Genomic DNA, 22,173 nt, shown 5'->3' on the forward strand with positions numbered 1-22,173 from the left:
TTGCTTTTCAAATAAATAAAACACAAATAAACCAAAACCCTCAGTAACTGTCACACTGAAGGCCGGAACAGTGAAAGCTATCCTCCTGATATTGGGAATAAGACAAGAAGACCCACTCTCACCACACCACCATTCGACTTTAATACTGCAGAGCCTCGCCAGTGCAGCAGGGCAAGAAAAAAGAAAAATAGAGGGTTGGCGCTGTGGTGAAGTGGATAAAGCCACCGCCTGCAGTGCTGAAAAAAAACCGGTTCGAGACCTGGCAGCTCCACTTCCCATCCAGCTCTCTGCTATGGCCTGGGAAGGCAGTGGAAGATGGCCCCCGTCCGTGGACTCCTGCACCTGTGTGGGAGACCCGGAAGAAGCTCCTGGTTCCTGGCTTCGGAATGGCGCAGCTCTGGCCATTGCGGCCATCTGGGGAGTGAACCAGCGGATGGAAGACCTCTCTCCCTCTCTCTCTACCTCTCTCTGTAACTCTGTCTTTCAAATAAATAAATCTTTTGAAACAAACAAACAAACAAAAACCAGAAAACAGAAAACAGACAGCCCCACGCACAGAGGGGCAAAAGGCCATTTCCTCACAAAAGCCCTCCAAACGCTGACGGCGCAGACAGAGCAGCTCTGCTTGCACGCACACCGGCCGGCAGGGCCCAGGGCCCGAGCTGACGACCCGCCCTGACACCGCCCAAACTCTGGGAAAAAAATACCACCAGAGGCTGGGGAACACGCACACAGCTGCCTTTCTCGCGCCTGGATTGTCACTGGCACCCTCCTGGCTGGGTCCCCCTACTACGGCAGGACACACACACAGGCCGGCACTCTGCAAGTCCACTCTCTGTGCAAACCCAACACAAACGTACAGGAGTACCGAGCACAGCATCTGTAAGAATGGGCAACGGTGAACAGTGACCCACCACTGTGCCCAGAGAGCAGGTGCGGGTGCGCATCTGCTCAGGCCCCATGACTCTGACATGAGCAGAGGGAAGAATCAAGAAACGGAACGCCGCATTATTTCATGACTACGTAAAGAACAGGTGTGCATAGCCCGTGACGAGAAGTCAGGCCCGTGGCCATCCCCGGGGACAGCTGCTGGGAGCGGGCACGAGGGCTTCCCAGGAACCCGTTTCCGTCCAGTTCTGCTGCCGTAACAGCACAGACCAGGTGACTCAGAGAGCCTTACTTCTCACCGTTCCAGACACCACAAGTCCAAGAGCACTGCGCAGGCATCTGACCTGGGCCTTGATGCTGCCTCGTCTCAAGGCAGAAGGGCAGGCGGCAGGTAACACAGAGAGGATGGGGCCACACTTGTCCTTGCATGAGGAGCCCACTCCCTCGACAACCACCCCACTGCCATAGTGACTAACCCACCCCGACAACTAGCCCACCCCCTTGACAACCACCCCCCTGCCATAGTGACTAACCCACCCCGACAACTAACCCACCCCCTCGACAACCACCCCACTGCCATAGTGACTAACCCACCCCGACAACTAACCCACCCCCTCGACAACCACCCCCCTGCCATAGTGACTAACCCACCCCGACAACTAGCCCACTCCCTCGACAACCACCCCACTCCCATAGTGACTAACCCACCCCGACAACTAACCCACCCCCTCGACAACCACCCCACTCCCATAGTGACTAACCCACTCCGACAACTAACCCACCCCCTCGACAACCACCCCACTCCCATAGTGACTAACCCACCCCGACAACTAACCCACCCCCTCGACAACCACCCCACTGCCATAGTGACTAACCCACCCCGACAACTAGCCCACCCCCTCGACAACCACCCCACTGCCATAGTGACTAACCCACTCCGACAACTAACCCACTCCCAATAACCCGCTCCCATAGTGACTAACCCACCCCGACAACTAACCCACCCCCTCGACAACCACCCCACTGCCATAGTAACTAACCCACCCTGACAACTAGCCCACCCCCTCGACAACCACCCCACTGCCATAGTGACTAACCCACCCCGACAACTAACCCACCCCCAATAACCCGCTCCCATAGTGACTAACCTGCCCTCGTGATGGCTAACCTGCTCCCATGATAACTAACCCCTCACACAGTAACCCGCTCCCATAACTAACCCGCCCTCATGATGGCTAACCTGCTCCCACGATAACTAACCCCTCACACAGTAACCCGCTCCCATAACTGACCCGCCCTCATGATGGCTAACCTGCTCCCACGATAACTAACCCCTCACACAGTAACGTCCTCCATCCATGATGAGGGCGGAGCCCAGGCCGGGCCTGACCGCGTCTCCCAGGTCCCCAGCACTACACGGCGGCAGGCGGTTGGGAGGACGTTCCGACCTCAGCCCCGGCAGCGCCCAGGCTCCGGGTGAGGGCGCTGATCCTGGACGGCACTGCCTGTGGAAATCCACTGAGATGGACACTCGGATCGGGGACGCCTTCTGACGCAGGCGGCAGCTCTGTTTTCTGTAGCATTCTCCGACTTGCTTATCTGGTCACACAATTAGCCAGCGAAGCCCAGCCAGATTCCAGGAAGAGGGAAGGAGCACAACAAGTCCCCTGGCTGCTTCTGCGGTGCTGCAATCAGGCGCTGACGTGAACCGGCGGCGTCACCTCCAGCCAACCAGGCCTCTCCAGAAAGATCCCGGACGCCGCGGCCCGTGGAGGCTCCGTGGGCCACACACTGCCACCTGCTCCCCTGCGTGCCCCACCCAGTAACTACCTCACCAAACACACGTGTGTCCGACACACTGCCGTATGTGCCGTATCCACAACAAAAACACAAAACTGCGGAAAAGACCTACAAACACGTACAGTAAAATCCTGGCACAACACGGGCCGGCCAATTCTTTGACGCTTTTGGCATTAAAATCTGACCTAAACAAAGTTGGTAGTTTATAAGACTTGAAAGAGAAAAATCTTAATGAATTCTCTAACGCGACAGCAACAAACCACTGACATCGAGTTGCGATGGCTAAAAAGGAACTCTGGGTGTCTGCTTGTCGTGTTCCGGACGTCTGGGGACGGCGGAGAAGCGCACCGGGCGAGCAGTCCTGCTCCTGCTCATTCGTCAGAGCGCCCTGGAGCCACCGCGAAGGCACCTCTCCGGGTAAGGAACACGGCGCGCAGACAGCTCACGGACCCCCAGCAACCACTGATCCCCACCGTGCTCTGGACAGCCCACCCCGCCTTCTCCTTCCTCTACCACTGAACCCCACTCAGCTCTGCAGGAAACGCCCTGAGAGGTCAAACAGCCCCAGCTGTTTCAAGTTCCCCGGGGGTCAACCTCCAGTCTCCCAGCTCCTGAAACAAACTTGACCCACAAAACACAGCTGTCCAGTCCAGGGCAGAGCCCGTCTGTCTGTCTACCAGATGCCTCCAGGGGAACTGCAGTCAGTGGGACAGAATCCGCAGGAAACTCACGCTCTGCACGGAAAGCCCAGAGACGGCAGGACGGAGGGCTGCCCACACCAGGCCCAGAGACGGGAGGACGGAGGGCGCTGCCCACGCCAGGCCCGAGACGGCAGGACGGAGGGCGCTGCCACGCCAGGCCCGAGCAAGATGGGAGGACGGAGGGCGCTGCCCACGCCAGGCCCGAGACAGGAGGACGGAGGGCGCTGCCACACCAGGCCCGAGACGGCAGAACGGAGAGGGCTGCCACGCCAGGCCCGAGACGGCAGGACGGAGAGCACTGCCCACGCCAGGCCCGAGACGGCAGGACGGAGAGCACTGCCCACGCCATGCCCGAGATGGGGAAGACAGAGAGCACTGCCCACGCCAGGCCCGAGAGGGGAAGACGGAGAGGGCTGCCCACGCCAGGCCCGAGAGGGGAAGACGGAGAGGGCTGCCCACGCCAGGCCCGAGACGGCAGGACGGAGAGCACTGCCCACGCCAGGCCCGAGACGGCAGGACGGAGGGCGCAGCCACGCCAGGCCCGAGAGGGGAAGACGGAGAGCACTGCCCACGCCAGGCCCGAGACGGGAGGACAGAGAGCACTGCCCACGCCAGGCCCGAGACGGCAGGACGGAGAGGGCTGCCCATGCCAGGCCCGAGACGGCAGGACGGAGGGCGCAGCCACGCCAGGCCCGAGAGGGGAAGACGGAGAGCACTGCCCATGCCAGGCCCGAGACAGGACAGAGGGCGCTGCCCACGCCAGGCCCGAGACGGGAGGACGGAGAGGGCTGCCACGCCAGGCCCAAGCGCAGAAAGGCAGGGCGTGGCTGCTGTCCCGAGGAGCTGGCCCCAGGCAATGCTGCGGTGAGCACAACCGTCAGCAGCCACGGTCACACCGGCCCGGAGCCGAGCCGCGCCACGGTCACACCGGTCACACCGGCCCGGAGCCCAGCCGCGCCACGGTCACACCGGCCCGGAGCCGCGCCGCGCCATGGTCACAGCGGCCTGGAGCCGAGCCGCAGGGCACCCTCACCTGCGGCAGTGCGGTGTTGAGCTGCCTCTGCAGAGAGTCCCTCTCGTGGCCGACCTCGTGCAGCTTGCCCTGCGTCAGCGCCAGCGTCTCCTGGGTCTCTCTCAGCGTGTCCAGAAGGCGGTCCCTTTCTTCCAGCATGGACACCATCAGCTGCTCGAAGTGCGAGTCGGCGTCGGGCTGAGCCGGGGAGCCGGCCCCATGGCTCCCGCTTCCTCCCGGGGGGCCTTCTGCCTCACTGATGGTCGGCATCACCTCACACATCATCTGCAAGACAGGCAGCAGCCTGGTCACCCGGGGCACACACCTGCGGCCCCGCCGGCACCCCGGCTGTCCCCGCTCCCACACCTGCTGCTTGCAGGGGGCCGCGACCAGCGAGGACCCAGAGCGGCCCGCGGGGTACTGTGCCCGCAAGGCTCCGCTCTCTCTGGTGCTTCTGGTACCTGACCTTCCTGCTGCCCGGCTCGGGGCAGGGGCAGGACGGGCAGAGAAGGGGCATCGCACAGCAACGTGTGCGGGCTGCACCTGGGAACCGGGTCCGGGGAGGGCTGGGAGAGGTGTTTCTCCGCGGCTGCCGTGGTTGGTCGGTCAACCTCGCTTACGTCAGTTTACAGCCCCCCCCCAAAAAAAAAAAAAAAAAAAAAAAACACTGGGGGGAGGCGGGGGTGGAAATTCCACAATGGAAAGACAGCAAGCGGGCAGGTCGGCGGGGCGCGGGCCGGCCAGCAAGGAAGCCAGGAAAAGTGAAAGGCGAGCTGACCAGAGGCTATTGGGTGTCTCCGGCGGAAAGGCCGGGCACCGCTCCGGAGGCTCCCGGGGCACCGCGACCCCCGAGAGCCAGCAGCCCAGGGCGCGCACCTGGCGGGCGCCGGCGACCCCCACCGCGCGCACCTCCGCGCCTCCCGCGTCAGGTGCCGCACACGCCCCAGCACCGGGGCGCTCGGAGCCCCTGGGTCCCGGGCCCGCCCGCCGTGCCCACAGGTCCTCGCCCCTGCGCCCGGCGCTGGGGTCACCACGGCGCCGCGGTCAGCGCGCGGCCCCCAGGGCTGAGCCCCCCGGGGAGCGGCGGGGCGCGCAGCTGGGGGGGCTCCCCGCCGAGGGCCGCGCCCCCGCGGCGCCCCGGCCCCCGAGCGGCCACTCCGCCCGCCGGGCGCCCCGGCCGGCGCCCGCCTCAGCCCCCGCGCCTCACCTTGCTGGCCGGCGGCAGCGGGCGACGAGGCCCCGCGGCGGCTCGCTCCGGGCGAGCTCAGGGGCCGACGAAGGCAGCCGCGGGCAGCTGGCGCCCGCCCGCCCCACGCCGCGGCCCCGCGGCCCGCCGCCCGTCGCGAAGGCCGGCCGGCGGCCGGACACTGGCGGAGCGCAGGAGGAGCGGGCCCGGCTGCGCGTCGCCGGCGTCAACGTGCCCGACGTCCGGCGCGTCGGCGCGAGCGTCAGCACCGCCCCGGGGGAGGGGCCCCGGGGCGCCGCGGCCGCGAGTGCGCAGGCGCCGCGGCCTCGGGAGGCAGTGGGCGGGGCCGCACGGGCGCCGATTGGCTGAGCGTCGCGGAGGCCCCGCCCCGCCCCGCCCACACGGGTCCCGGGGCGGAGCCACAGGTGGGAGCCGCGGAGCCAGGTGGCCGCGGTGGCTTCCGCCTGCGGGCTGCCCGCGAGTCTCCCGCAGCCGTGGGAGCCCGGGAGGCCTTTGCCCCCGCGCCGGCTGGGCGCCGGGGCCCGAGCCCGAAGCTCCCCGGACGTCACGTCGGCGCTGCTACTCGCCACCTTGCGTGAGAGCGAACCGCGACCTCCGACGCCCGCTGACAGCCGGGCCCGGACCCCGCCGCGTCGGGCCCGGAGCGGCCCCGGGGGGGGGATCCTTACAGGGTGGGCGGGACGCGGCGGCCTCGACGCTGCCTGCCGCACCTGCGGCGGCCAGGACCAGCAGCGTCGGATTTCGAGGCTCACGGGCGCCGTGCGGGCACGTGCAGGCTTCGCGGGCACGGCCGCTCCTGTCCCTGGACAGCTCCGGGATGCAGGGCCTGCGCCGGGGGAGGCACCTCCGAGCTGCCCTCGGGGCCCGGGCCTTTGAGAGCCCAGCAGGTGCAGAACCAGGCAGGGGAAGCCCCCCTGCGAGTCGTGCGTGACCAGTCACCCCTTGGGCAGCGTTTTTAGCGCCTGCCGCGTGCCACATCCCGCGCAAGGCGTGGCGGGCCCCAGCGTTCAGGAACGCACGCGTGCCCGCCCCCTGCACGGTCGGGCGCAAGAGAGCGCAAGGTCTTCGCAAACCAAAACGACCGGGCAGCGGCTGCGGCCGCCACTGGCCGCTGGGTGCTGGTGTGCAGCCAGGAGCTGCCAGCCGGAGCCGCACCCGAACCTTCCAGGCGGTCCCTCGAATCTCCATGGGTAAGATCACCTAGAACAAGCACTGGATGACCAGGGACCACACGCCCGTTGCATCTCTGCCCCAGCTCTTTGCCATGTTAAAACTGTACAAAAAAACAAACCACCGCTTAGGTCCGCGATTCTGCAGGGGTGCAGGGGTGCCCGGGTCTCCGAGCCAGGGTCTGGTTCACCGGATTTGCAGTTCTGAGGGTCAGCGGCTCAGCACACGCAGCCCCTGCTTGCCCACAGCTCACCACGGCGCCGCCTCCTTGGAAACGGGCACCGAAATGAAATGTGGTTCTGCCGTGGGGAGCGTTCATCGGGTTCATGAACACGTGTGGGACATGTGTGAGCGGGGAATGGCCCGGGCCTAGGAACACGGACGTGGCCTGGGCCTGCGGGGGGGTGGAGAACCCCACTGTGATGGTGTCTGCTGGGGGGGGGGACCTGATGCTGCAGAACCAGCTCGGCACCACGGCGGGCCTCACGGCGGAGGCAGGTCTCAGCCACAGAGAAAGCAGAAACCCACTGGGGCTCACGGGAAAGCGGCCATTTGGCTCCCGGAAGACGAGAGTCTAGGGTTACATTCGTTTTCATTCATCCATTTCATTCATCCGGATGACAGAATGCTAAGAGGAAAACTGTGGCAGCCAAATGGCTTGCAGAAAAGAGATCGGTTAAATCCTGGGCACTTCCAAACGGCAGGAACCTTGGTAACGTTCACTTGGCAGGGCCAAATGGAAGCCGGGAGCCCCGTCCAGGTCTCCCACGTGGGTGGCAGGGACCTAATTACTTGGGCCATCACGGCTGCCCCCTGGGGGTCTGCCTTAGGAGGAAGCTGGAATAGGGACGCGACCCCGTCACTGCTCGTGGGATGCAGGCCCCCTGGCCTGAGTTTCAGCCGCGAGGCCATATCCTGCCCCCACGCTTTGGTTTTACCATTAGGAAAGACAAATCCCACAGATGTGACTCCACTGAATCCACGCCGAGAAGGAGCCGTGAGGATTGCCGTCAGGAGCCGAGCGGCTCGTGCTGTGGTTACCGACAGCTCCCCGCTAACCGCGTCCCTGAGGCGTTGCCTGAGGAGCACTCCGAGGTTGGGTGGTGTGCTTCCACGGCTCATCAGGAACACACCGAACACAGAACGTGTTTTCTCCCTTGTTCTCTGTTAGAGGCTGGGTGAAGGGGCTGGCGCTGTGGCACAGTGGGTTAACGCCCTGGCCTGAAGCGTTGGCATCCCATATGGGCGTCAGTTCAAGACCCGGCCGCTCCACTTCCGATCCAACTCTCTGCTGTGGCCTGGGAAAGCAGTGGAAGATGGCCCAAGTCCCTGGGCCCCTGCACCCGCGTGGGAGACCTGGCAGAAGCTCCTGGCTCCTGGCTTCGGATTGGCGCAGCTCCAGTCTTTGCAGCCAACTGGGGAGTGAACCAGCAGATGGAAGACCTCTCTCTTTCTTTCTCTGCCTCTCCTCTCTCTGTTTAACTCTGACTTTCAAATAAATAAATAAATCTTAAAAAAAAAAAAAAAAAGGCTGGGCAAAGAGATGACAGTGAGGGCCGGCGCTGTGGTGCAGCCAGTCAAGTCCCTGCCTGCAGAACCAGCATCCCATATGGGCAACGGTTCAAGTCCCAGCCACTCCACTTCTGATCCAGCTCTCTGCTGTGGCCTGGGAAAGCAGTAGAGGATGGCCCAAGTGCTTGGGCCCCTGCACCTGTGTGGGAGACCCGGAGGGAGCTCCTGGCTCCTGGCTTCAGCCTGACCATTATGGACATTTGGAGAGTGAGCTAGTGGATAGAAGACTTCTCTGTCCCGACGTAAATCTGCCTTCAAATAAACAATAAAAACTATTTTTTAAAAGAAGAAGTTCTGGTAGTTTGACTCTACGAACGTTATTACTCCACCGGGGGTTTGTGAAGCGGGCCGCCCCGAGCCGGTCAGCCTGTGCTGTCTCAGCACCTGGCGAACACAGTCGTCCTGCGCTGGCGCGTGGGCTGTCCCGGAGCCTAGGGGGGAGGGGGAGGGCTGGCGCTGTGGCTCAGCAGGCTAAGCTGCAACGTGCTGTGCCCTAATCCCCATCAGAACGTTCGTTCAAGTCCCAGCTGCTCTCATTCCTCATCCGGCTCCCTGCTAGTGCCTGGGAGAGCAGGGGAAGGTGGCCTGAGGACGTGGGCCCCAAGTACTGGGTCTGCCCATGTGGGAGCCCCGACTTCAGCCTGGCCCATCCCTCACAGCTGTGGCCATCTGGGGAGTGAATAAGCAGACGGAACATCCATCTCTCTCTCTCCCTCTCTCTCTCTCTCTCTCTCTGTCACTTTGCCATTCAAAGGCAGAATTACAGAGAGGGAAGAGCAGAGGCTGAGAGAGAGGAAGAGGGCGATCTTCCATCTGCTGGTTCGCTCCCCAAATGGCCACAACAGCCAGGACTGAAGCCAGGAGCCAGGAGCTTCCTCCGGGTCTCCCACACCTGTGCAGGGGCCCAAGGACTTGGGCCATCTTCCACTGCTTTCCCAGGCCACAGCAGAGAGCTGGATGGGAAATGGAGCAGCCGCACTCAAACTGGCGCCCATCTAGGATGAAGTTGGCGGTTTAACCCACTAAGCCACAGCTCTGGCTCCATAAATAAATCTTAAAAAAAAAAAAAAAGATTCATGTATAGGGGAGCCTAGTGGAAGGAGGTGAGGTCCCTGGGCAGGGATCGCGGCGTTCCCAGGAGAGTGGGCTGCTGGGAGCAGAGCAGGGCTGGCCGTCCTCCCTCCGGCTCCCGTCTTGCTGTGCACCTTCTTCTGCACCTGTTCCTGTCCCGTGGAGCTGTTGCCGACCAGGAAGCAGACCGAGTCCGTGGTCAGCCAGGGGCCTGGCCCGGGTGCCTGTCCATTCTCAAGGCGTCAGTGGCCCGAGAAGCAGGGTTCCTGCTGCCATCAGGGCATGGCCCGAGTCCAGGGCCGCGTGATTCAGAGGAAGCTCCGTGTGGAGAGCCGAGCCCGGGGCAGGGTGGGGTGGAGGACCCTGGAGCCCGGGAGGGGAGCAAACAGGACTTGTCCATAGGCACCTCCAGTTCGTGCAGCAGAGCTGGGGCAGGAGCTGCACTGAACCCGGGCTCTGTCCCCACGTGGCCATGATGGACAGCTACAGAGTAGCCCGCAGGGCTCACACCAGTTCACAGACGTTCTGGCCCATCCTGCGCCTGCTGGGAGCTGGGTTTGTGCAGGCCAGGCCCTGGGAGAGGGGATGAAAAGAACGGCGCGTTTGTCAAACATCTCCCACGGGACTCACTCACAGGGCAGGTGCCTCCTACACCTTCCACGGAAGCGGAGCGTGCACGTGACACCCCCCACACCCCTTGCTTTGTGACTTGGGAGAAGCCGGGACTTGAACCCAGCACTCTAGTTCCAAAGCCAGCTGGTTCGTGGCTGCATCCACAGGCGCCCCCCGGCCCCCAAGACTGGACTTGAAACTCTGTTCGGGGACGACACTGTGGAACAGCCGAACCGCCGCCTGTTACACTGGCTTCATGTGGGCGCCGGTTCCTGTCCCAGCTGCTCCACTTCCGATCCAGCTCTCTGCTATGGCCTGGGAAAGCAGTGGAGGATGGCCCCAAGTGCTTGGGCCCCTGCACCCACGTGGGAGACCCGGAAGGAACTCCTGGCTCCTGGCTGCAGCCTGGCTCTGCCCTGGCTGTTGCCGCCAGCTGGGGAGTGAATCAGCGGATGGCAGATCTTTCTCTCTCTTTCTCTGTGTGTCTATCACACACACACACGCACACAAACACACACACACACTGCCTTTCAAACTAATAAAGCTTTAAATAAAAGAAACAAATCCTTGGTTAGTGCCGGGCTCTGACCCCGCCACCTCGGCTCAGACGAGACATTCTCCATCAGCCCGGCGCGCTCTGGGAGACACCGGCACCTGGCCCGTCCCGGCCTCGCACAGGGGCGTCATGCCTCTGTCTCGTCCGTGTGTATAATTATATTTTAAAATCGAGTCATAAGCATTTTGCAACCTGCGCCTCCTGACAGCTTCCTCGTGCTCATCAGATGGAGACGCGGAATCAGAATGTGCCGCTGTGACGGGGACAAGGGCCCAGACAGGGGTGGGCCCTGCAGCTCTTATCTCTCCCTTGACTGTGCCAAGCCCCCGGCCCCGCCTCGCCGGAGGCAGGGGGTGGTGACACCCATGCTGCCTCCCCAGCTGCAAATGACAGGTGTCCTGGTGGCTGCTGCTCCGGCTCCCGGCTGGTGAGTCAGCTCCCCCCTCCTTGGCAGGCCCTGCCATACAGGTGAGTGAGTGAGTGAGATCGGGAGCCAGGTGGCCTGCTCCCAGCCTTGGCCCTTTGTTCTTCCTGCGTGGCTGTGTGCTCTCGGGCAGGTTGCTGGGCCTCTCTGAGCCTGTTTTCTCACTAGCAGAGCCAGGAAGACGGCACCCCCTGCGGGGCTGCTCTGAGGGTTAGGTGAGCGGCGAAGAGCTGTGTCGGTGATTGCTATCACCACAGCACAAGTGCTTTCCTTTTTTTAAAAAAAAAAAATATTCATTTATTTGAGAGGCAGAGTTACAAAGAGAGAGAGATTGGCAGAGAGCAAGATCTTCCATCCACTGCTTCACTCCCCAAATGGCCACAACTGCCTGAGCTGGACCAATCCAAAGCCAGGAGCCAGGAGCCTCCTCCCGGTCTCCCACGCGGGTGCAGGGGCCCAAGGACCTGGGCCATCTTCCACTGCCCTCCCAGGCCACAGCAGAGAGCTGGATCGGAAGTGGAGCAGCAGGGACTCGAATCAGCACCCACATGGGATGCCAGCACTGTAGGCTGCGGCTGAACCTGCTACACCACAGCGCCAGCCCCAAGTCCTTTCTTTTGGGCCATGTACCCTCCTCCTGGAGTGAAGGACTGGCCCAGCTCCACTGATGTCTGTCCCCTCTTGCTCCTGAAGCCTGGAGTGGTCCTGGGGCCCTGCTCTGATCAGTGAGACACAGGGAAGGGGGAGAAATTTTCCTCCTTGATGAAAGATAGAACAGGAAGAAGCCACGTGGCTTCTTTGGGACTCTGCCCTTGATGGCTGGGGCTGTGGCAGCTATCTTGAGACCATCAGGGAAGATACTGCCCAATCACGTTTCCAGGACACGCCTGCTATTTCTCAGGACAGTGATATTTTCCCCAATTCCAAACAGCAAGAAAAACCAGTCCTAAAATTGAGGACAAGGGATACAGCATTATAACCCTCTCGAGAGAATTAAACTGAATAATAAACATAGAGAAGTTACAAATGAGTTCAGAGTTCAAAGGAATCCGCTGACACCAAGCAAATGCAGGGGCAGGCAACCCCCCCCCCCCCCCGTCGGAGGTGAAGGTGGATGTGCCTGGAACGGACGGAAGCGCGTGGGGGAGGACCAGCCCCGCGGACCCTCAGTCTCGCCGTGGCTGTGCCGTGTTGCAGGGCCTGCTCGAGGCCCTGCTGCCTCTGCCGGCCGGCCGTGAGTCACCCTCGCAAATGAGATCACCGCCCAGTGACTCCGCGCACAGTGCGCGCCGGTCCTGTGAGCGGCGGGCCGAGCGGCGGCCCAGGGAGTCCTGATGCGGACGGAGACCTCCACACAACCCACCCGGGCCCGCGCTGTGGTGCAGGGAATAGGACAGCACCCGCCTGTAGCGCCAGCATCCTGCCTCACGCCGGCTGGAGAGTCCCGGCTGCTCCACTTCCAGGCCAGCTCCCTGCTATGGCCTGGGAAAGCAGTAGAGGATGGCCCAAGTCCTTGGGCCCCTGCACCCACTCGGGAGACCCGGATGGAGCGCCTGGCTCCTGGATTCAGCCTGGCCCGGCCCCATTCGACCTTCTATCCACTGGTTCATTTCCCAAATGGCCCAAACAGTTGGGCCTGGGTGAGGCTGAGGTCTCCCCCACGGGTGGCAGGTGCACAGGGACCTGAGCCATCTCCCGTTACCTCCCCAGGTGCACGCGCAGTGTGAACCAGGAGCAGAACCAGCACTCCAGCGTGGGATGCCGGAGCAGCCTGACCTGCCTCACCGCCCTGTCGGCCCCTACATCCTTCATCGTTTTTTCTTTGCAAAGGAGGGAGAAGGAGAGAGGGAGGGGGAGAGGGAGGGGGAGGGGGAGGGGGAGGGGAGGGGGAAGGAGCCCACCCCTACCTGCTGGTTGTCTCTCTGAATGCTCAGGGCTGAGGCCAAAGCCCAGAACTGGAAACAAACCCAGCCCCCCCCCCGGGGGGTGGCAGGACCCCCTGGGCCGGCACCCGCTGCCTCCCAGGGTCTGTATTAGCTGGAAGCAGGAGCCGGCAGCTCTGGGCCCGGGGTTCCGGGAGTCGCAGCACCAGGCTAAACGCCTGCCCCTGGTCCCTTGCCTTCTCTGGCGTCTCGGGGTCGGGTCGGGGTCCGCGTTGCTGACAGCCGTCCGTCTGCCTGTCTGTGTGGCTTCTGCCTGACGCCCCTCCAGCTGTTCGCGCCTGTGGCGTTGGGGCAGGGGTCTGGGGCTGTCTTGCACTTTGGGTGCTTATCGCACACTTGTGTTCTGAGTTCCAGTGGATGTCAAGACTGCCCGGTCGATCTGATCGGACGTGAGAAGAAAAATGTCCCCACCACAGAAGGGGCACGTGTGCCGGCGCCCGCCGCGGCCACCCTGACCCTGGCCGAGCCTCGCGCCTGGGAGCCGCACCTGCCCTGGGATGACGATAGACGGCTCACAGGCTGCCCCGGGGAACCCAGTCCTTGCGCCTGCAGCCCGGTGTCTGAGAACCGGCTGGCCGAGATCCAAAACAAAGCCCGGGAAGTAGAGCCAGGCTCTCGGGGTGGGGGTGGGGACTCCCTTTCCGCCTCTCGCCCAAGTGAAATGTTTCATTCTGAGTAACGCGGCCCCTGAGCCGGGAGGGCGGCACCTACGGTGCAGATGGAGCCGAGCAGGCCCCGGGCGGGGCGGCAGGAGAGAGTTCCCAGAAGCAGAGCCCTGAATGGACTCGCTGAGCTCCCGGAAGAAGGGAAACCCACATCACGCCAAAGCCGGCGGCCAACCCCTGCGAGGAAGCCGCGGCCAGGCCGGGAGGCGCTGCCACAACGGGTTTCCAAGAACTGTGTCCCAAGGAGAAGCCTGGCAAGGCTCCCAGCCCTGGTTCCGGGAATGCAGCACAGGGTCGGGGGCTCCTTGTCACCCTGGAAGGGGTGGCTCCTGGCAGGAGCCTGCCCGCATCCACTCCCGGCATGCCGTGGTCCCGGCCCTCACAGCGCACTGCTGGGGTTTTCCCGGGACCCCTCTGACTTTACCACGGTGGCTATGCTAACAGGTGCTCACCGACGTGTGAGGAGCACGGAGAGGCTATAACCAGCGCGGTGAAGAAGCAGCTCAGGGCAGGGCCCTGGGGTCAGGAGGCAGGGTCCTCACCCCAGCCGCGAGCAGGGCATGGACAGCTGTCTATCTGTCCATCTGTCTCGCTCTCTGGCACAGACCAGTGCTGTCATCGTCTGTGGAGCAGCTGCTGCCCCCGGGAACCTCCGACGTAAGAAGTGGCAAGGTTGTGAGTTGCCTGACGCCAGCAGCGATGGGAGCTGGGAGCAGGTCCTCCAGCCGCGCCCCAGCCCACCCGCAGGCTCCTTGGGAGGGTCTGCATCACCCACGGTGCACCCACTCAGTAGATCAGGAGGACCTCTTGGTGGCCAGCCTCAATGGCCTGGCCAGGCAGGGTCCGGGGCAGGTAAGCCTGAAGCAAGTGTTGCACCTGCCGTGTCTTTAATCACATGGTGAAACACACCCCACCGGACAAGCACGAGGTGCCGGGAGAGGCGACAGCCATGGCAGACCGCACTGGAAGCTCCAGGCTAGTCTGACAGGGGAGGGCTGTGGGCAAAAATGGGCTCTGAGCACAGCAGTGCGGTGGCGGGGAGACCCGGCCGTCCCCTGCACACTTGGCAGCATCCCAGTGCCCCACACAGCATCCTGGGCAATGTTTCCCGTAGCAGGGGGCCAGCCAGAGGCCTTAGGCGTGGCCCTGTCCTGGCTCTCCCATCAGTGAGTAAATTGTGGGTATGGGACGCCGGCCTAGCAGGTTAAGCTGCAGCCTGAGGCCCCGGCATCCCCAATGGGGCCCGGTTCTAGTCCACTTCCACCTGGGAAAGCAGCAGAGGATGGCCCGAGTGCTTGGGCCCCTGCACCCACTGGAAGAAGCTCCTGGCTCCTGGCTTCAGCCTGGCCCAGCCCACGCCGTTGCAGCCATTTGGGAAGTGAACCAGCGGATGCAACTGTGCCTTTCAAATAAATAAAAATAAGTCTCTGAAAAAAATTGTGGGTAAGGCTCCCCAAAGCTAGGCACAGATCCCCGCCCTTGGCACCCACACACCTGACCCTGTGAGCCTTCGCAAATGCAGCGCAGGTAAGGGTCTCGGGATGAAGCGACCCTGGGCTCGGGGGGACCCCAGATGAAGGGGCGGGGCCCTTACGAGGCAAAGGGCAGATGCAGAGGCACACAGAGGGAAAGGCCCTGGGTAGACAGAAGCGGGGACTGCGGGGTGCACGCCCAGGGCTGCCAGCCGCCTGCAGAGGTGGCCCCGGAAGCCTGGCTCGGGTCTGCCTCGCAGCCTCCAGGGGAACCACCCTGCCCACGCCTGCGCTGTGGACCTGGGGCCTGGGGAGCGTGGGGAGAGGGGACCCTGCAGGGGCCCCGCTGGAAGACGCGGCTTCACAAGGCAAACGCGCTGTGTGCTCTGGGAAATCGCGAGGCAGGGGAGCTGGGGCCAGGGCCAGACGTGGGTTCCGGTGGCCTGGGGCGGGCGGAGGGCTGCCGTGAGTCAGGAGCGGGAGGGGAGGCTGGTCCGGGCACATTGCATTTCTCAAGGGGCAGCGGTGCGTGGGCGGCCGTGCCATGCGGCCGCGATCGGCAGCTGGCAAGACATCACCTCCATTGTTTTGTGTGAACGAAGTAGTTCACAATGAAAGGTTTGGTTTTGTTTTTTTTAAAAGGACTCAGGATGTGAAGTCAGGCGTCGGGTCCTTCGTGCGTGCGAGCCTGGGGCTGAAGTCGGTCCCCAGTGCTGCCGAGCCTCGGTCTCCTCCGGGACAGTGCCTGGCTGGGGTGGGTACACCGGGGCAGTCCCTGGACAGCTGGGCGTGCAGCCGGCCCCGACGGGATGGCCCTTCTGTCTGCACTGCGGCCGGGAGGAGGCCTGCACGCTGCCCGGTGGACGGCTGGAGCCCAGGTCGCCTTGGCCCCGACCCTGGGTGCCGTCCTTCTGTGCCTTCAGTGACCCTTTCCAGGCGACAGTGAGAGCTGCGGGGGGGGGGGAGGGGGCTGTGGCCACAAAGGCCCTGGCACAGCCGGCTCCAAATCTCCCAGAGCCCAGGCCCTCAGCCTCGGCTCACCACGCAGGGAGCTCACCAGGTCGAGTGCCTCCCCAGCTTCCAACACACCTGGACTAAGACCCACAGCTCACTCAGCACTGCTCACGCTGGCTGTCACTGTGGCCCTCCAAGCTGCTTCCTGCCCCCGGCCCTTTGCACCTGCTGCCCATAACACGCTGGCCCAGTTCTGCACACGGCTGATGTCTTCCAGTCCCTGGGTTCTCAGGCCATGGAGTCAGCACTCCTGGGAGCTGGCCCTCCGCGTCTCTCCTCCCTGGGCTCCCTGCTCTGCTTCTAGCTGGTGGGGGTCAGTGGGAAAGGAGAAGCCAGGAGCTGCAGGCAGTGAGGTGGCCGGCTTGGTCCTGGGAGGGGAAGGAGAGGAAGAGCCAGGTGGACATCTGCTCCAGGCACGGTGGACCTGGGCTGCCCCTGAGGTCGGTGCTGAGGGCACAGTGCCCGAGGAAGCCACATTCAGTGGTAAGGAAAACAGAAGGGCTGGGGCAGGGGGTGTGAGGTGTGGTAGAACCACCTAGGTCGGGGGCAGCAGGGCGGTCTTCCTGGAAGAGGGTGCGGCAGCGGGATGAGTAAGAGTTAAGAGCCGGTCGCCGGAGCAGAGTGGAGGACAGGGTCCCTGCAGAGGGGCAGGCGGGCGGGCAGACGCTGGGAGGCCGGGGTCCATCTCCCTCTGCCTGCAGGTCTGGGGCTCAGACTTGCTCTGCCTCGGGACGAGACGTTTAGCACAGAGGGAAGGAAATCCCTCCCTCTTCTTTTGGGAGCTGCCCGCCCCCCCCCCCCCGGGGGACTCCCAGCGACCAGCTGTGCGGTGCCCCTGGCTGGGCTGGCAGCTTGGGGCGCCCCCGCCCCCATTCCCACGGCCCGCAGGCAGCATTAGCTCAGGCTGCATGGGCGCGGGGGAGAAGGTGCCGGCTGTGCCCGGCTCCCGCCCACTGGCCAAGCAGGGACTTGTCCTGGGATAATGGGCTTCAGTAGGTCGTGAGAAAGAGAAAGACCTGTAGTAAAAACTGAAAAAAAAACCAAGCAAGCAAACAGCAGCTCACCCGGATGGAGCAGGTGAGCCGCCCACCCCGCCACCGCGTGCTGCCCAGGGAGGGATGGAGGGGGCTCCCCAGGCCTGAGTCTCCGCTCTGGAGGGGCCTCGGCTGGGAGGCCCAGAGCTGGTCATCAGGGCCATGGGGAGTGGACGCTGGGAGCTTCATGTCTGCCCGCAGCACTCGGCCCACAATCCCACTCGGTCCCAGGAAGCAGAGAGCAGAGTGCGCAGCCTGGTGTGGCACACAATGACGGCAGAGCCAGGACGACCGCCGGAGCCTGGGCCGGGGACCCCGGCCGAGGGAGCCCCTCTGGGGACAGGCAGGATCGTAGTGTCCAGCCTGGCCCCTGGCCACCCCACTTCCTGTGCAGTGGGACTTCTCAGCCTTGGGCTCCTCACCGGCCACCCAGCAGCACCCCGTGGTGGTCTCCGCGTCACGGTTCCCCGGGAACCCCTAGAGGTTTGCAGTAGGATCTGAGGAGGGGTCCCCAGGATGGCACTGGCAGCAGGAAGGGGTCAAAGGTCTCAGCTGGGGCCGGCGCTGTGGCGCCACCGCCTGTGTCAGCGGCATCCATATGAGCACCGGGTTGAGTCCCGGCTGCTCCGCTTCCAATCCAGCTCCCTGCTGATCCACCTGGGAGAGCAGCAGAAGTGGCCCAAGTGCTTGGGCCCCTGCACCCATGTGGGAGGCCTGGAAGAAGCTCCTGGCTCCATTTGGGGAGTGAACCAGAGGATGTCTGTCTCTCCCTCTCTGTATAACTGCCATTCAAATACATATGTACACACGTACATACATACATACGTACGTACATACATACGTACACACACACATACATACGTACATACACACACATACACATACGTACATACATACGTACATACACATACATACACACGTACATACATACATACACACATACGTACATACGTACGTACACACATACATACACATACATACGCATGTACATGCATACATACACACATACATACACGTACATACATGCGTACACACATGCGTACATACACGTACATACATACGTACATACATACGTACACACATACACATACGTACATGCATACGTACATACACATACGTACATGCATACGTACACACATACATACGTACATACATACGTACACACACATACATACGTACGTACATACACACGTACATACATACGTACACACATACATACACATACGTACATACACACGTACATACATACGTACACACATACATACACATACGTACATGCATACGTACATACACATACATACGTATGTGCGTACATACATACATACATATGTACATACATGCGTACATACATACGTACGTACATACGTACGTACACACGTACATACACACGTACATACACATACATACGTACGTGCGTACATACATATGTACATACATGCGTACATACATACATACATATGTACATACATGCGTACATACATACGTACGTACATACGTACGTACACACGTACATACATACGTACATACACATACATACGTACGTGCGTACATACATATGTACATACATGCGTACATACATACATACATACATCTTTAGGGGAAAGAGGCGTCAGTGGAACCGGCTCCTTTCTGGCCTGGGACGGGGTAAGGGTCCCTTTCTCAGCACAGGTGGTGGCCACCCCAGGGCAGACACACCCGGGCCTCCTGAGCTGGGAGGGCGCGTGCGCACTGGAGGCCCTGCTGGGGGCTGGGACCATCGCAGGGGCGAACCCTGTGGGAAGCCCCATGGGAGCCGCCGGACACAGCAGCAGAACCGATCCTAAGGGGCCTGCTTCTCCCAGCGCAGCGGCCTTCCGGAAGGCTACGGCGAGCGTGTCCGCGGCGGGAACAGAGCCGCACCCAGGCTGCTCCCCCCAACCCCCCACACCCCGCGTCCAGCTCAGCGTGGCTCTGCCCTGGCGCCCACAGCACCCGACCAGGCTCCGGGCTCCACTTCCCGCCCCACCGCCCGCGGAGCTGCCTGGGGCTGCACCCCTCGAATCCTGCCTGAAGTTCTGCCCGCCGTTGGTCACCAGAGACTGCTGGGCTGGGTTGCCTGGTGTGGACCCGGGGGACACTGAACGGGTGCTGCTGTGGAATCAGGGCCCTGGTAATGTGGTCAGTTACACAGTACAGGGGCTGGCACTGTGGCGTGGTAGGCTAAGCCGCTGCCTGTGGTGCCGGCAGCCCATGTGGGCGCTGGTTCGTGTCCTGGCTGCTCCACTTCCTATCCACCTCTCTGCTAATGGCCTGGGAAGGCGGCAGAAGATGACTCAACTGCTTGGGCCCCTGCACCCGCGTGGGAGACCCGGAAGAAGCTCCTGGGCTCAGATCGGCCCGACTCTGGCCACCGTTGTGGCCATCTGGGGAGTGAACCAGCAGACAAAAGACCTCTCTCTCTGTCTCTCCCTCTCTCTGTAACTCTGTTTCTCAAATTAATAAATAAATCCTAAAAAAAAAAAAATTCCCAGTGCAGTAGGATGGGCCTTAAACCCAGCGACGCACGTGCCAGGGGGGCGGCCACGGCCACGGCATGGTGGAGGCTGGCGCTGTGGCGCTGCAGGCCCAGGGTGGCTGACATCTGACCGTCACCTTGGACGTGTGGCCCCAGGACTGCGGACCGCTGGATCCTGTGGTTCCGGGCCGCTGGGCTGTGGCCGTATGTTCGGGAAGCCCCGGAAGCTATGCATCTGCTCTCGGCACCCTGCCAGGACCCAAGCCCCCGAGGCCCCGCTTGTGTTGCCAGCTGCCTGCCGGCAGGGCTGGGGGGGGGGGGTGTTCCTTGCCAGGAGCTCAGAAAGAGCACGCCCACCTCCGGCTGCCCACAGAGAGTGGAGGGGAGGGGTGGGCGTCTGGCGCAGACCCAGCCGGGGGCCCCGGGTTCGAGTCCCCGTCCTGCTTCTGAGTCCAGCTTCCTGTGTTCATTCCGGAAGGCAGCAGGCGCCAGCGCCAGTGCTGGGGTCTCTGCCACCCACGGGGGGTGCCCGATCTGAGTTCTGCGCCCGGCAGTGACCCAGCAGGTGGAAAAGTCTGTCAGCGCCCTCTTCCTGCCTCTGCCTTTCAGATGAAGTGAGAATAAGCAAACTGTTACGAGGAAGCAAGGAGGGGAGACGTGGGAATGAGGCTGGGGCTCGTGCACAGACGGCGCTCACGGAGCCGCCCCTCCAGCCTTCAGAGGGTCTCTGGGAGCAGGGCGGCGACCCACACCGCCATCCTGCCAGGCTCACCTCTGTGCCCTGCCTGCAGCCGCGGCTGGTCCCCGCCCTTACTGTCCGACCTTCTGTCCACACGGTAGCCAGAGCTCTGTCCATGCCAGAGCGGTGCCCTGGCTTCCCCAGCCGGCAGCCGCGCGAGGCTGCTCTTGGGACAAAGCTCAATTCCTTCCCTGACTCTGAGGTCCTCCCGGGGTGGGCGCGGCGGCCCACTGCTCTCACCTTCTCCACTTACCTTCTTTCTTCAAAAGATTTATTGTATTTATGTGAAAGGCAGAGTTACAGAGCGAGAGGGAGAGCCAGAGAGAGAGGTCTTCCATCTGCGGGTTCACTCCTCAGATGAGAGCCACGTCTGGGGCTGGGCCAGGCCGAAGCCAGGAGTCAGGAGCTCCATCCGGGTCTCCCGTGGGGGCGTAGGGGCCCCAGCACTTGGGCCATCTTCTGCTGCTTTCCCAGGCCACAGCAGAGAGCTGGATCGGAAGTGGAGCAGCCGGGACTTGAACCAGTGCCCACACGGGATGCCGGTGCTCAGGCGGCAGCTTTACCCGCCAGGCCACGGCGCCGGCCCCTCCCTTTCCTTCTTAGCGCCCACCTTTTGCACGGAACATCCTTTGCTCCGTCCTTACCCGGCTCTTCAGTCTGCAGGCCCCAACTCAGACGCTGCTTCTCTGTAGGCCAGTCCTGCCCCCAGGTGCTCTCGGGGGAACAAGCTCACCGCGTGTGACGGCGTCTCCACCCTGTGCAACGGTGGTCTCCGGACGGGGGCCTCGGGACTGTCATCTCACAACGGTGGTCTCCGGACGGGGGGCTCGGGACTCTCGTCTCACAACGGTGGTCTCCGGACGGGGGGCTCGGGACTCTCGTCTCACAACGGTGGTCTCCGGACGGGGGGCTCGGGACTCTCTCATCTCACAACGGTGGTCTCCGGACGGGGGGCTCGGGACTCTCGTCTCACAACGGTGGTCTCCGGACGGGGGGCTCGGGACTCTCTCATCTCACAACGGTGGTCTCCGGACGGGGGGCTCGGGACTCTCGTCTCACAACGGTGGTCTCCGGACGGGGGGCTCGGGACTCTCTCATCTCACAACGGTGGTCTCCGGACGGGGGGCTCGGGACTCTCGTCTCACAACGGTGGTCTCCGGACGGGGGGCTCGGGACTCTCGTCTCACAACGGTGGTCTCCGGACGGGGGGCTCGGGACTCTCGTCTCACAACGGTGGTCTCCGGACGGGGGGCTCGGGACTCTCGTCTCACAACGGTGGTCTCCGGACGGGGGGCTCGGGACTGTCATCTCACAACGGTGGTCTCCGGACGGGGGGCTCGGGACTGTCGTCTCACAACGGTGGTCTCCGGACGGGGGGCTCGGGACTCTCGTCTCACAACGGTGGTCTCCGGACGGGGGGCTCGGGACTCTCGTCTCACAACGGTGGTCTCCGGACGGGGGGCTCGGGACTCTCGTCTCACAACGGTGGTCTCCGGACGGGGGGCTCGGGACTCTCTCATCTCACAACGGTGGTCTCCGGACGGGGGGCTCGGGACTCTCGTCTCACAACGGTGGTCTCCGGACGGGGGGCTCGGGACTCTCTCATCTCACAACGGTGGTCTCCGGACGGGGGGCTCGGGACTCTCGTCTCACAACGGTGGTCTCCGGACGGGGGGCTCGGGACTCTCGTCTCACAACGGTGGTCTCCGGACGGGGGGCTCGGGACTCTCTCATCTCACAACGGTGGTCTCCGGACGGGGGGCTCGGGACTCTCGTCTCACAACGGTGGTCTCCGGACG

At 63.0% G+C, this 22,173-nt stretch overlaps 1 protein-coding gene across 4 annotated transcripts in view; it reads right to left on the reverse strand.

Moving 5' to 3' along the window:
* Positions 1 to 5,682, reverse strand: part of PPFIA1 (PTPRF interacting protein alpha 1) — a 110,636-nt gene extending 104,954 nt beyond the window's left edge. For all 4 annotated transcript variants that reach the window (XM_062195685.1, XM_062195684.1, XM_062195683.1 and 1 more), the window contains exons 1-2: positions 5,609 to 5,682; positions 4,423 to 4,686 (exon numbers count right to left, since the gene is read on the reverse strand). In XM_062195685.1, the coding sequence (XP_062051669.1) occupies positions 4,423 to 4,686 (264 nt within the window). In that variant the 5' untranslated portion in view covers positions 5,609 to 5,682. The remainder of the gene's footprint in view (positions 1 to 4,422; positions 4,687 to 5,608) is intronic.
* Positions 5,683 to 22,173: the final 16,491 nt, after the last annotated feature.

The sequence above is a fragment of the Lepus europaeus genome, chromosome 7 (genome assembly GCF_033115175.1).
Source record: "Lepus europaeus isolate LE1 chromosome 7, mLepTim1.pri, whole genome shotgun sequence".
Classification (NCBI taxonomy): domain Eukaryota; kingdom Metazoa; phylum Chordata; class Mammalia; order Lagomorpha; family Leporidae; genus Lepus; species Lepus europaeus.